Genomic DNA, 15,220 nt, shown 5'->3' on the forward strand with positions numbered 1-15,220 from the left:
TATTTAAAATTATTCAAAAATTGGTGTTGGTTTATGAGTGCGTTTTAGTTTTTGAGTAAATCATTATTAATTATTTATATTTTATCCGTATGGCAATAAATAGTGTCATTAAAAGTTTGTTAATTATTTACGAGTACTATAGGATTGTTTCTGCTAGTCTCTCTACGTTAAAAGTCGATGATTGAAAGAGATTAATAAAAAATGTAGCACAAACACAAACGTTTATTTTTGTACTTATAATAATTTACTTTCGATTGATTTCTTAAATGCATATACTACATATATCATGCAAATTTTAATATATTAATAAATACTTATAAAGCATAGTCCCACATTATCAAAAATGTAACTAACAAAAATATGGACATATGTCTGAAATAAAATTATTATTATTATTATTGTAACTATAATACAGAGTAGTTTTTGTCAATCATATATACCAATATTATTCTTTGGCGTATACCATAGTATAAACAAACATGGTGATTGTACAATAAAAGATGTAGTAACATAACCTTATCGTTTAAAAAGCGATTTTCTTCAGAGAACTACCAATGATTAGTAAGTGTACAAATAAAAATAAAAATTAAATAAAATGAATTTATAAATAATGTTAAGCAAATTAAATTAATATTTTACAGCAAATATTTATTTATAAAAAAAAATATCTATTTTATTAATAAAATCGTACGAGTTTCACAATAGTTTTGCCAGTTAGTTAATATATTAGTTGTAGCAAAAATAAAAAAAAGCACTATTAAAATAATAAATAGAAATTATGATTTGTTTTAATATATTTATGACCGCACATTCATCTCAGAAGTCTCAACGACCGATATGTATAGACCAAGTTCTAATAAACTTAAAAGTAATTCCTCATTCTCGTAGCAAATTATTTAAATGTTATTGCATTTCGACGTCTAAAGTGGGTGGATCTATCAGAGATATATAAAAGCCTGCGCGGATTTTTTATCCGCATTCAAACTAGTTCAACGAAGCTAGGCATATCTTCAAAAATTAAAATGAGATTCGCCGTAAGTATACTAAAATACTATCTTTGGAGTTAAACATTATTCATTATATTTTTCATAAGCGAAACACGATTTTCAGTGGATGATATTAATTTTTTTTTCAAATTCAGGTGGTCGTGTTTGCCTGTGTGCTGGCAGCTGTTAGCGCGCAATTTAATCCAGGGCAATATTTCCCCCAAAAGGATCAATACCAATTTAACAGATACAACCAGAACAATCGATTCCCCTACAACAACAACAACAATTACAACAACTACAACCGTTACCAAAACTACAACCCCTACAAACCTTACGTTAACAACCCCCGCCCCACTGTTACCGTCGCTAAGGCCACTGCCAGCGTTTCCCCCTCTGTCTTCCCCTCTTTCGCATCAGTCACACCTGCGGCCCCCGCTGCGGTATCAGTTGCTCCTGCAGTCGAATCCATTGCCAAATTGCCCGTAGCCAAAGCTGTTAGTGATGATGGCCACGCCGAGACTGTAAAATACGGCAACGAAATCCATCCTGATGGTTCCTACGACTTCTAGTAAGTTTATGTTTAATTTTGATGTCGTCTAATAATAAATAAATGAATAAAATTTGATAATGTTAAAATTATTTTTATAGCTATGAAACTAACAACGGTATTGCTGCTCAATCCCAAGGAGTACCACGCAACTTTGGCGGTAGCCCTCCTGTAGCTCCCTCGGTTGCTCAAGGTGCTTTCTCCTGGATCTCTCCTGAGGGTCAATTGATCTCCATTAGATACGTTGCCGACGAGAACGGATACCAACCCTCTGTAAGTTATTAAGAAACTAAAACTATATGTATATTACAGTGGTCTAATTAAAAAGACAACTGAGACAAAATTAAGAATATTTCAACTAATTCAAATTTTTTCTTTCCAGGGTGACGCTATTCCCCAGGCTCCCACGATTCCCCCACTGATCGCTCGCTCCCTTGAGTACATTGCGTCACATACTCCTTACTCGTCCGTCGCTGTCGACAAAACCAATTAGTTTGTAATACATAGTAAAATATACGAACATATTCACCTCAAATATAAGGTAAACAAGACAGAATACCAATTTAATAAATGTGAATACGTATAACTACAAAATGGATTGTAATAAGTTACTAAAATATAACGAACTGTTAAATCAAAAAGTGTTTTTAAATAAAAATAGTTTTATAATCTAATAAATGTCTCGTTATTTGTAACCCTTTATTAATTACGTATTAAATAATCAGTTATTATTTAATGTAAAGCTGTAAAAATTACAGTTTTAGAGTCTGCGAAATTCTAGAAGTAATTATAAATTGAAATAGTTAAGTGAAAAGCTTTATATAATATAGTGATATGTATGTATATTTTTCAAACATAAGTAATGTTGACAAACTATGATTGACATTTGGTATTTTATAATTGACATTTGAAGTATTTAATACCAGCTGACCCGACAGACATTTTTTAACTTGTATATTGTCCTACGGGTGAAGTTCAATAATAATCTTACACTCTTGTGGAGGCTGAATGAGGATTGCGGAAAACCGGGATGTCTGGCGCGATTTTGGGAAGGCCTATGTTCAGCAGAGGACTACGATAGGTGAAACTAGCTGGCTGGCTGACTGAATGATTTACACTCTTTAATTACACTTTATTAAGTTTTTATTCCATGTGAACCTTTCGACGAAATCTTAGCAAACTTAAAAAAATCAAATCGACTAAGCCTTACTCAAGTTTTTCGCTAAGTAATAAATTTAGCGATTCCTTTTTATTTATATAAAAGACAATGTTATTTATTATCTATTATCTTTATTACATTCTTTGAATATTGTGTAACACTTGAACTGCAAAATTAGTCGTCGTCGTAGTAGATTGGCTTGCCACATTGAAATCAATATACCTTGCATTCAGAACCTTGTATTTCTGATCTGCTTCTAGCACATTAAATTAAATATTCACTGTATATTAAATATTATTCTAAAATAGTTTGGATATCCTATCATATTAGACAAGGGTATTATATTAATTTAACAAAACAAACATACAAGCCAAAAAATTTCTAGAATCTTTATTTTCTACAATCTCTAGAAAAATGTTAACAAAAATTAAAATATGTAGACAGTCTTTAGAAAAAAATTAAGAATATTAATTAAAATAAGGACCATTACCTAAAATTAAATTTAAATATCAGAATATCATAAATTTACTCATTCTAAATTACAACTATAACGTTATCCGAATTTTGTATCAATTTAATTTTTAGCAAACCTAAAAAAACATATATTTTTTTAAATGAATAGTCATGAAGTTATCTTCGGTCTTGTTAACAGGAAACTAATATTCAAATAACTTGTATCTTGAACTAGAATACTCTTAAAGTTGTCGCATATTTTATCTATTCCTATCATACATTTTTATTTTAAACTCCATCCATATTTAAACATATTGATAGTAATTTATCTTAAATAGCTTATATTATTGGATTTTCATTCTAACAGCTAAAAAACGAGCATACGTGTCAGCAAGTGGTCACCCGTTTGTCAGCTCATTGAAAACGGTAACATTATTTTGTAAATTTATAGAAAATCATCGTTACTGCTCTGCTTGTCACAGTCTGCTTGTTTTTTATATATAATCAACTGGGATTTATTAAAATTTTTAGTTAATATAAAGTAAAATATTCGAATCAGTCAATTTCGTATTATTCCACAATTGTATATCTTGTTGAATGTATACAGAACATTTAACTAAAAGCATTTTTTTAATGTTTATTTCACGCATCAGCTTAGTAATATCCCGCTGCTGGGCATAGGCCTCTTTCCACATGTAGGAGAAGGATCAGAGCTTATTCCACCACGCTGCTCCAATGCGGGTTGGCGGATATATTCCCTACTATGAGTAACGATCGCTATCAGGTGTACATGATAACAACCGGGACCGACGGCTTTAGGTGCTCTTTATGTTTATTTAATTATTTATTATTTTATTCTATTGTAATATTCTCTAATTCATATAAAACTGGTCAAAACAGATCCAACACTGACCACATGATTCAAAAAATATTTACATTGCATTACATAATTTTTAATCCTCGATAACAATTTCAAATATCATTCATCATAAGTACTCGTATAGTCTGTAGTTCGCCAATTGACACAGGCACATTATTTGATTAAAGTCAGTCAATAAATCTGTATTTTTTACCGACTTCAAAAAAGGAGGATATATATATATATATATATATCGTTTATTAATATCGTTTATAAATATCGTTTATTAACCGATGTTTTTTTTGTTGAAAAGGAGATAACTTTGGTGTGGTACCATGATAAGGAAACCAGGATCTGATGATGGAATCCCAGAGAAATCGAGGGAAACTCTCGAAAACCCACATATTTTTTTACTGGGTGTTCCGAATTTGATGATTTTTATTATATATTATCATGTACCGATATTTATCATGTGGTCACTTTTAAATTTCATGGAGATCTGATTACAACTTTTGGAGTAATCTTTGATAATGCGTATTTACTTGACTATTTTTTCGTCTACCCACGTTGTATTACTTGTCGATATAATTGAAATCGGTTTTTTTCGTTTGCCTGCAAACACAATTATTAAGGCTGCTCTCAATAGTAATTAAGATTTTAACTCATGCTTTATTGTTTTTCATATGAAAATTTTAAAAAAATGTTATACAGATTTCCTTATTTGTTTAATCTTGTACGATATACGGTCCTTTGATTCGTTTGATAGTAAGCGGTTACCGAAGCCTATGGACGCGTGTAATACCAGAAGCGTTATACGCGTTTTGTCGACCCTACTTACCCCTTCTGTCGATACAGCGCATCCTCAGGAGTTTTACTTATTTATCTGTAAGTTCCGTAATTTCTGTTAAAATATTCTGAATATTGTAAATTATATACATTATTTATTGAACTGTCCTTTTCATTGATGATTTCTCTCATCTGTCAGGTTAATTGCAGTAGAGAGAGTAAGCATTTGATATTTTTAGTAAATTATGTGGTCATTAGTGATACATTTAATTAACCTTATTGTAAAATTCATAGATGAGTCCGCCATTACTAATAAGACATTGATGTAAAACACTTTGACGTAGTGATCTTGATTTAGGCTCCTTATCAGGACGCTTGTTAAATACCACAGACATAAAAAAAAACTTTTATCTTGTTTATAAAATGATTTATATTTTACAAGTAGCCTAAATTAGCGAATAAACGTACTTTTACTTGATGACAAATTAGTAAGTTTTATAAATTGCATAGTATAATAATAAAGGTGATACCATTTTAAATGATTAAAAAACTATTATTTATTCTTATATTTTTGATAAAAAAACAACATTTAATAAAGTACAAACCATTTTTTTCAATACTAGTACAATATTGAATTTGTTTCAATACTAGACTTAAATTATTTATTTTTTGTTGAAATTGCGAATGTGTATTTTTTATAATAAAAAGTGGATATTTATTGTGTGACCATATGAATCGCCTAGAATTTGAATTAAAAAATCGGAGCTGGTTTATAAACAATTTGACAAAATCGAACAAACATTTAATTTCAAGTTTTGAACGAAGAATAGTAAAAAATGACAGAGATTAAATGATATATTATATGTGTGCCTAAGAATCATGATATTTCTATTAATTATCTCTTGCTTATTCATTTTTATCTTTAATCGGAAACATGTCATTGCTCTCATAGTTTGATTTTTTTTAATCATACTTTTTTTATCATCCATATTTTAATGGTTATATTCCCTCACTCTTTGTTTTAAAGAAATTTTTTTATTGAAAAAATTGAAAAAATATACGCTTACGCTACGCTTCAGCCTGTAATATCCCACTACTGGGCATAGGCCTCTTTGCCCATGTAGGAGAAGGATCAGAGCTTAATCAACCACGCTGCTCCAATGCGGGTTGGCGGATATATTCCCTATTATGAGTACCGATCGCTATCATGTATACAAGAAAAACAAATTATATATAAAATATATAATCAAGATAACAACCGGGACCGGGCCAGACCGGGGCCTAACATGCTCACCGAGGCACGGTGGGGAGACCCATAAGGACTGCACCCTGAAAAAATATCCCTTAGCTTAATTACTTGACTATAATTTATCATAAATTCCTATTTTTTCTTACGTATACTTTCTATTGCATTCGAAGGAATACACAGTTAAATTTATTTTGCGTAAAATGCAATTTAGTTTTATTTATAAATAATTTAATTTCAATTTGAATGTAAAACAGAAAAGAAAAAGTGTATTTAAAAAATTGTCATCGAAACACACACTAAACATAAATAAGAGAGCAATGAACTTAGTCTCGTCAAAATTAAAAATTTTAGCTCGGTCAGAGGTCGCATTATAAAACACATAAACATAAGTAGGATCTATTTTATTAATTGGCTTTTTATGTGTCCTTTTTATCGTGATTAATACTTTTTGTATTTTATTTAAGGTAAACTTTTTATTTATCAAAATATTCTGTTTATAATTAAAAGTTCATTCTTAACAATTCTTTTAACAAAAGTATAGTATATGATATATTAAAAATGGGTCGAATCACTTTTAAAATATTGGTAGTTAATCTTTTACTATCGTACTATATAAAAAAGTCCCCCCACTGCGTTTGTCTGTCTGTACAATAAGCTCCAAAACAACTGCATATATGGCTTTACATGCAATTTTTTACCAAATAATAATAATAATCGTCATCATCATTTTATTTCAGCCTGTTTCAGTCCACTGCTGGACGTAGGCCTCCACAAGTTCGCATTAAAAATGGCGCGTACTCATGTGTGTTGCCCATAGTCACCACGCTGGGTAGGCGGGTTGGTGACCGCAAGGTTGCTTTGTTGCACCTAAGACGCTGCTGCCCGTCATCGGCCTGTGTATTTCAAAGCCAGCAGCTAGATGGTCATTCCGCCATCGGTCGGCTTTATAAGTTCCAAGGTGGTAGTGGAACTGTGTTATGCCTTTGTCGACTCGTACGACATCCACGGGATGTGAGGGTATGTTCTTTGATACCGTAGCCTCTTAGCCAATCAATAATAGATAACACGATTCCTGAGGAATGTTTGGGCACATAATTTATTAATTTTGTGTAAATTGGAGGAAATATGACAATAATATTTGAAGTTGGAATAAATTAAGCCACCTAAGAGCTTTCGTCGAAAGCGCTACCCAAGCCGTTTGAGATATAAACAAAACGATGTGAAGTGGAATTATTCGAGTGTCGCTAAAGCGTCACAGTTGGATACACAAGCGATCCAGCAGCACCCCATTAAGATCGCCATCTTAGGTAGGGTGCCGCTGGGTTTTAAGGGGTTTCAATTGCGTGATAATTTTACAGCAAGAACAAATCAACAATCATCAATTAATAATAATTTGATAATATATTTAATAATAAAAATAATTTGATAATTATAATTGGTTTCGTTTTTTAATATGGGTACATTTAGTAAAAAGAACGTATAAGATAAAACTCGATCACCTCTTCATTTTGCTATTTTGCTAATAAGTCCAAATTTGTAATTATACAATACAGAAAAATAACAAAATGATACAGTCATTTAAAACGTGCTTTGATACTAACGCACCTTTATTCTAATGTCGTATATTTGTAATAAAAGTATAAAATTAAAATACTTATTTATTATTTTGTTTTTTTAATATCAAGACAAAACAGTCTCTTGCTGTCAAGTGTATATGAGATGCGTTACCTAATTCTGTCGTATTCTTTCGATTCGCGTGTCCTTGGTTTTTATTAGTGTCACTTTGATCTAAGACATGAGGCAGCTGAACCCACGCGGCTGGACGGTGCTCATCACAATTCAGCGATTACGCAATCATACAGAAATTTATTATAACTGGTTCTAAAAAGATTTATCTCAACGAAGACCTTATAAATTATCTAAAACCGAAATTAGTAGATGAACTTCTTTGCAATAGACGGAATAATCAAAACGGATCTAATATCGAATCGACGTTTATAAATGAATACGTTTATTATATTGAATAATATAAAATTAATTTTTAACCTAGCTTCTGATTAAGAAGTAATTACTTATTAATTTCGCACTAAAAGATGAACAGTAAAGGTAAGAAAGTAATTCAGGTAGACTGCTTGGGTAATGTATTGTATAACGTAAAAATGTAACAATTAGTTACGCTGAAGTTCTGCAACTTTATATTTCATCAAAATGTATTTGCTAAATTTTTTTGTAGGCGTTTAGTCCTTTTAAATGAATGGTTAACTATAAGGGATAAATATAAAAGATTGTAACTTTAGGCGTGAATTCTTTAATTATTACTCTAATCTCTACATTAAAAGTAAAGAAACCATACTGTATTGTATCAGAATATCATATTTTCAACTATCAAATACTAAAAATGTGCAATCATGGGATTGTGTTTATTTGTACTGTATGTGTAAGATACGCACAAAAAGTTTCTTAATTTTGTTTATTTTTTTTAAATGAAAAGAATTATAAAAATAAATGAAGTTGTAGCTACGAGTTGTAAAAACTCTGTCATCTTTAAAGACATGTACTTAATACTAGAGCATATCTGAATATCTTCCATCTCTGAATGATTCATTGCATAGCATAATTTTACTAGAAAATAAGTTAAATGTCAGTGAGAAAAAAGGTTAACGATCAATTTTATTTTAACAAATCTTTCGTGTTTTCTCCTTTCTTCATGACGTGTGTAAAATCATCCGTGCTAGGATGCCGTTGGAAGTCATTAATTGTTTAATAATTAGCAAATTACAAGAACAATATTTAAAATATTTTCTAACAAACAAAACTTAATCTAATCAGGCTAAGCGTATTTACGCTTTACAAAGCCATTTGCACTTAGTTGTAAGTACAAAGTTCGACTCTTCTTCTTCTAAAAAAAAAAAAAAAATTGTTATCTCAAATAATCTATATAAATAAAAATGAATTTCGCTAAGCGCATAACTCGAGAATGGCTCGACCAATTCGACAAATTTATTTTTCTGTATGTTCCTTAAGGCCCACGGAATATTTTAATAATAAAAGTAAAAAAAAAAAAATAGTTTTAACTTTTGACAGAACGAATTTTGTCCAGGCATTTAGTCCCTTTATAAACTTATTCAGTAATTTTAGAATAATGCGAAACAAAAATACAGGCAGCCAAACAGAGAAAAGTTAAAAAATACATTTTTTGCTTTAATATCGATTGTGCCATCCAAACATCGAATTTTATCGAAATCGACGAAATTTAGATTCAAGACGATGAGCTATAATTTTATTATAGGAATAAACATAAAATCTAAAACTCAATACGTTCATCAAAAAAGTCATTCAAACATCGAATGTTTTGGCATGCTTCAATTTCGCATAAATTTTGGTTCGACTTGATAAAGATTATAATATTGATTTCAGCATAGATATAAAATATTTATTGTATCGAACATGTACATATTTGCAAACTTATTTTCTTTCAAGTAGGTAAAGCTACAGTTAGTTAGTAGAAATAGGTATTATGATAATACGACGTTCGATGAAAATTGTGTTGTAGTTACCATTAAATTTAAATGAATGGAAGCTTCCGTGTTCCAATGCGTCTATTAAAATTGATTAAGAAGATATACTGGTTTGAATCACTTATGTTAAACACGTTAAATTGAACTAGACTATTCTTTTAATAGAACTCTATACAAATCAGGCTCTTGTCTATCTTTTAGTTAAACGTAATATAGTTATAATTAAAGTAAAAGGAATATTACCTCTGTACCAGTTCATATATACACCACGTTAGGTGAAGACTTCGTACATAATACCTATTTACTCGTTTTAGGTTGTTCTATATAACTTCGGTACTTTAGCCAAATATGGAATAATTTGTTTACGTATCTCGAACCCTTCCACAAATTTACACGTTGAAATCTATAATAACTAAATACAGCTTGCGTCAAGCTTTATTTAAGTTTGAAATTACAATAGATTTTAATTTTGTAAATCGTTAATCGCCCATAATAGTACAGGATCAAAACACAAAGGTATAATTACACAAAGGTGATAAAATATTTAAAAAAAATAATAATAAATAATATAATACTTTTAAAAAGTATTTGAAAGCATATTATTACATAGGTGAAAAAATATACAAGAGTATGAGTGAGGTGTATTTATCAAATAAAATAATATTATATTTAATTTTCTATATTGTACTGCTCTTAAAAATAAAAGATTTGAGGAAAGATCTCTTTACTTATCAATATATATATATATATATATATATATATATATATATATATATTAGTACACAAATATACGCGAACTAGCAACTGAAGTAGCTAGCATGGTGTATTTGGTTTCATCTCCTATATTTATATATACCTTATAATATATATATATATATGGTTTTATTCGACCATTAAGGCTCTGAATATCAGAGTTTTTATTCACTAACCGGAATTTTAAATTATCTTCAATAGAACTTGGAGCTGTGTGGCTACGGCATTAAATAATATAGCCACCCCCTCTCTTTCCGTAGGTGTCGTAAGAGGCGACTAAGGGATAGTACAGTTCCATTACCACCTTGGAACTTGTAAAGCCGACCGACCGATGGCGGGATACCCATCCAACTCCTGACTTTGAAATACACAGACCAAAGACGAGCAACGGCGTCTTCGGTGTGACAAAGTTATTTCTGCGGTCACCAACCCTGCTCAACGTGGTGACTATGGGCAACTTACATTAGGTCAGGCCATTTTTGGCGCGAACTTGGGGAGGTCTATGTCTAGCAGTGGCCTGCAATAGGCTGAAATGATGATGATGATGATGATGATGATGACAGTAATAAAGATTCTTGTAGACCCGACCCAGAGAAAAAAGTGAAAAGAACCAGTGCTTTGCCATACTTTCAAAATTTCGTTTAAATGTGATTAGTATTAGAATATTGTCAGTTGATCGATAAATTGATCTATAAAAGAAACTTATGATAGTGATCAAATTTTATTTTTAAGTAAAGAAATAACAATAGAAATATTGATTGATTTATTTTCAATATTATATATCGTAAAATATGCGTATGAGTATAATAGAAATGTCTTCTTTGAGCAGAATTATTAATTTGAATAATTTATCAATAAGTATCTGTGTGTAACTAAATTTGTGTTAATATACAAGAATGAAAAATATCAAAAAAAAAAACAATAAAAATAAAACAGTTATTGTATGGCTGTTACATAAATCTTCACTGTATTTTTTTATTTTTCAAACAATACGATATTTTTTCTTATTAATAGAATAGTAGATATACGAGTATAGATAGGATAGACTATATATACCTGTATATTATTATGTAGATTGATAAAGTCTATATTAAAAGAGATTAAGAGTTTGTTTGTTTGTATTTATCCTTCAGGATAAATTTTTCATTTACTTATTATTGATCATTTAATTGTCAAGTCAATTATTAAAATTTCTTTAGAAATCCTATTAATTTTAAAAAGTACAACTACAATCTTATCCTAAAATAAAATGTAAGCTAGCAATTGATGTATTTTTTACTTTGTTACTATACTTTGTAATAATATAAATCTGCTAATAGTTAACAAACTATTTGTATTTAAAAATTGTTATACTTGATAGGTTTAAATAGGTTATAGAAACTAATATATATATATATATATGCACTAATGTTCACATTATTAAAAATTATAATTTAACAAGGACCAAACTAAAGACGAAATGTCAAAGATATAAATAAACGACTATTACAGACCCCGAGATTTATGATAGTTGAATTTTTTATTCAAAACAATATTATGCTTGAAATGTTTTTAAAAACTGATCAAGTGCAAATTAGAATTCATCTCCTAACATAACATGCATATTTTCGAAATCGAGCTAAAACAAGTAACTACTTTTCTTCTATAGCGACGCTATAATTTTTTGACGTGACAACGTCTAATAAATCGATGAGCACCAGCTGCATGCATGAAAAATGAAGAATCATTGTTACGTTCATTGCCCCGTTTTGTTCATTGTACGCTTGCGCCGCATCTACCTCTCTTCCATTCGGTTGGCCTATGCGTCCGAGGAGATGTTTTGTTATGACGTTGTCGCTGACTGTTGTAACTATCGTCCGTAAACCAACTTTACAGACAATTTTTTATTGTATGTTATTACTAGCTACACCATGCGGTTTCACCCACGTAATTTTTAATCCTGTGAGAACGTTGGGATAAAAAGTATAGCATATGTTATTATAGATCTCCAGCTATCTACGTACCAAGTTTCATTAAAATCCATCCAGTAGTTTTTGCGTGAAATAGTAATAAATATACATACATGAACATAAATACATTATCATCATCATAATCACTTCAGCCTATCGCAGTCCACTGCTGGACACAGGCCTCCACAAGTTCGCACCAAAAATGGCGCGAATTCACGTGTGTTGCCCATATTCACCACGCTGGGTGGGTGACCGCAAGGCTGCTTTGTCGCACCGAAGACGCTGCTGCCCGTCTTTGGCCTGTGTATTTCAAAGCCAGCAGTTGGATGGTTATCTTGCCATCGGTCGGCTTTTAAGATCCAAAGTAGCCTCTTACGACCCCCACGGGAAGAGAGGGGATGGCTACATTCCTTACTGCCGTAACCACACAGCAGAAATACATACAATAGACAAATCATTGGAAGATGCTATGATGGTGTGATGGACAAACGAACGGTGAAGTTGAAGAGTTGGTTTAAAAATGTAATAAACGTACATCTTTTATAATTTTACTAAATCATATTTTGTTTAAGTACAATAACATTTTGTTAATTGGTGCAATTTTAAGTTTAATGTGTAATAAGGTGTATTTTAAAAAATGATTACAGTGTGACTTAGAATCTTTTTTAAACAGTTTTAACAGTTTATATCGTAGACAAATTCGGAAAATATATGTATACTGACTATGTAATAAAACATATGATTATGTCTTATGAATGACATTCTGTAGGCATCCGGGTTACATCAATTATTAATGAGTTCACACGAGCTATAAATGTTCCATATTTTAATTCTTAGTCATCATTTAAATAAATAATTATTAGTTTCACAGGATGAGATGTCAAAATGGGTGATTTATTTACATGTGTTTTCTATCTCAACAACGAAAATAAGAGGATCCTTAGATTTTAATGAATAATTATGATGTCGGTGCCTCAAACTTGCTTATAAATATTTGCTTTAACAACCAATTTCATTTGGCTGTCTACTCGATAGAATAAATAATAGCATCTATTGTATCAGATAACACATCTAAATAATATATGAAAAAAAGAAAATAAACCGATATTCAGTCAGACGAGCAAGTAAATAGACGAACAAGTTTTTTTTAATACTTTTGGAAATTATTCCACGTGGAATTTATCAATAAGTTATTGTTCAGTTCGTAGAGTTAAGAAATAAATAAATTTTTAAAATAAAAGTAGCTTAAACTACTCGTTATTACAACAGCTATCTGTCAGTGAAAATTTCCTTAAAATCGGTCTAGCCGTTTCAGTCAGGTGAAATAGCGGTCAAACGGCCAGCCTATCTATGTATAAAAATAAAAAAAAAAGTCACCAAGCTGGGCAGGCGGGTTGGTGACCGCAGGGCTGGCTTTATCGCACCGAAGACGCTGCTGCCCGTCTTCGGCCAAATCAAATATCAAAAAATATAGCCACCCCCCCTCTTCCCGTGGGTGTCGTAAGAGGCAACTAAGGGATAACACAGTTCCACTACTACCTTGGAACTTAAAAAGTCGACCGATGGCGGGATAACCATCCAACTACTGGCTTTGAAACATCAAGAAAAAAGTAACATTATCAATTTTATTATTCGCTAAAGGCAATCTCTTCCAGGCAACCTTTGGGCAAAGGAGATGATATATTGATTAGGTTTACAGTTTCACATAAGAAGATAATCATATGACCAGATATCTAACGGTAAGGATTAAATTTCATCTATTTTACGAATGTGTTGTTTGACGAATTTCTTAATTATTGTAATCGCTCACAAACCAAAAAGAAAACCGACTGCAATTACATAGACATATGTATTTGTCGACAACATAGAACGTTGGTAGACAAAAAAATTGTCAAGTAATCTCTGGTAATTCTACAATGGTATAGTGAATGTAGATTTTGGAGATCGTCAGGATAATAATAGTGATATAACGTTAGTGACTGAGTTAATGAAGATAGAAAATAAAAGAGAAAACAATATACCACCTTTCAGTACACCAGCATTGATCTTACCCCAGCTACAAAACGATTCATAGGTTTTGACTCGCTAACGGCAATCTTGCAAATAGTCAGTGAAAAAGTGAGTAGCCTAAGGAGATATGTTAAAGATTCGCAGTGTACCGATTAGCAAATAAAAGTCTACGGTATAGAACGCATTACTAAAATCTAGCAGCGTCAATACCGTAACCTTTTGATTGTCCATATTCGATCGCATATATTTAGACCAGTGCAGATGTAATATTATGATATGGACGAAAAGCGGATTGAAAAGGATTGACGCGATTTTATTTAAAGAGGAAATGGCTAAGTTGCTGATGTATAAAATGTCCAACAGCTTTAGAGAGAAATGGGAGAATGGAAATAGAACGGAACTCGGATATAGAACAGGGATTCCCAAAGAGGAATTACACAGAACTAGTGGAGATGGCGAAGTTAAAAATAAATGTGCTAAAAATGGGACATAGGATGTTAATAAGAGGGATAATCCATAGTACGACTAATGTCATCCGATCCAATTGAGTTAGACTTAATTGCGAGAATTTTACTCTTAACATCACTTTCGATTAACTTACTAAGAAGAAAGCAGAAGTATCAGAAAAGAGGTCGGCAAAAAAGAAAGCTGATTTTTGGTATTTATAATATTATAGTTTAGTTGTATTATCGTTGACAAAAAACAGTGATTTAATGCATTAAGATCTTAATTTTGGGAATTGATTTGACGAGGTTTACCAACTTCTAGTGATGATGAAAAAAATCAAACTTTACTGGAATCTTCTTGTGAGACGGATTTATAGATTTAACTTTCGTTTTCATCTCTACACACTTATTTTAACGATTGCGAACCTCCATACATATTTCTCTGTTGGTTTCGCAAAGCTCATTTCTATATTTTGCATTAGAACGGTTTTTTTTCTAGTGC

At 31.1% G+C, this 15,220-nt stretch overlaps 1 protein-coding gene across 1 annotated transcript; it reads left to right on the plus strand.

Annotated features, from left to right (window-relative positions):
- The first annotated feature begins 981 nt into the window (after window positions 1–981).
- Window positions 982–2,210, plus strand: LOC123654330 (larval cuticle protein LCP-22-like). The gene is made up of 4 exons (XM_045590243.1): window positions 982–1,034; window positions 1,142–1,557; window positions 1,638–1,809; window positions 1,919–2,210. The coding sequence occupies exons 1-4, from the start codon at window positions 1,023–1,025 to the stop codon at window positions 2,027–2,029; spliced, it is 711 nt and encodes a 236-aa protein (XP_045446199.1). The 5' UTR covers window positions 982–1,022; the 3' UTR covers window positions 2,030–2,210.
- Window positions 2,211–15,220: the final 13,010 nt, after the last annotated feature.

This window comes from Melitaea cinxia, chromosome 6 (assembly GCF_905220565.1).
Source record: "Melitaea cinxia chromosome 6, ilMelCinx1.1, whole genome shotgun sequence".
Lineage (NCBI taxonomy): Eukaryota > Metazoa > Arthropoda > Insecta > Lepidoptera > Nymphalidae > Melitaea > Melitaea cinxia.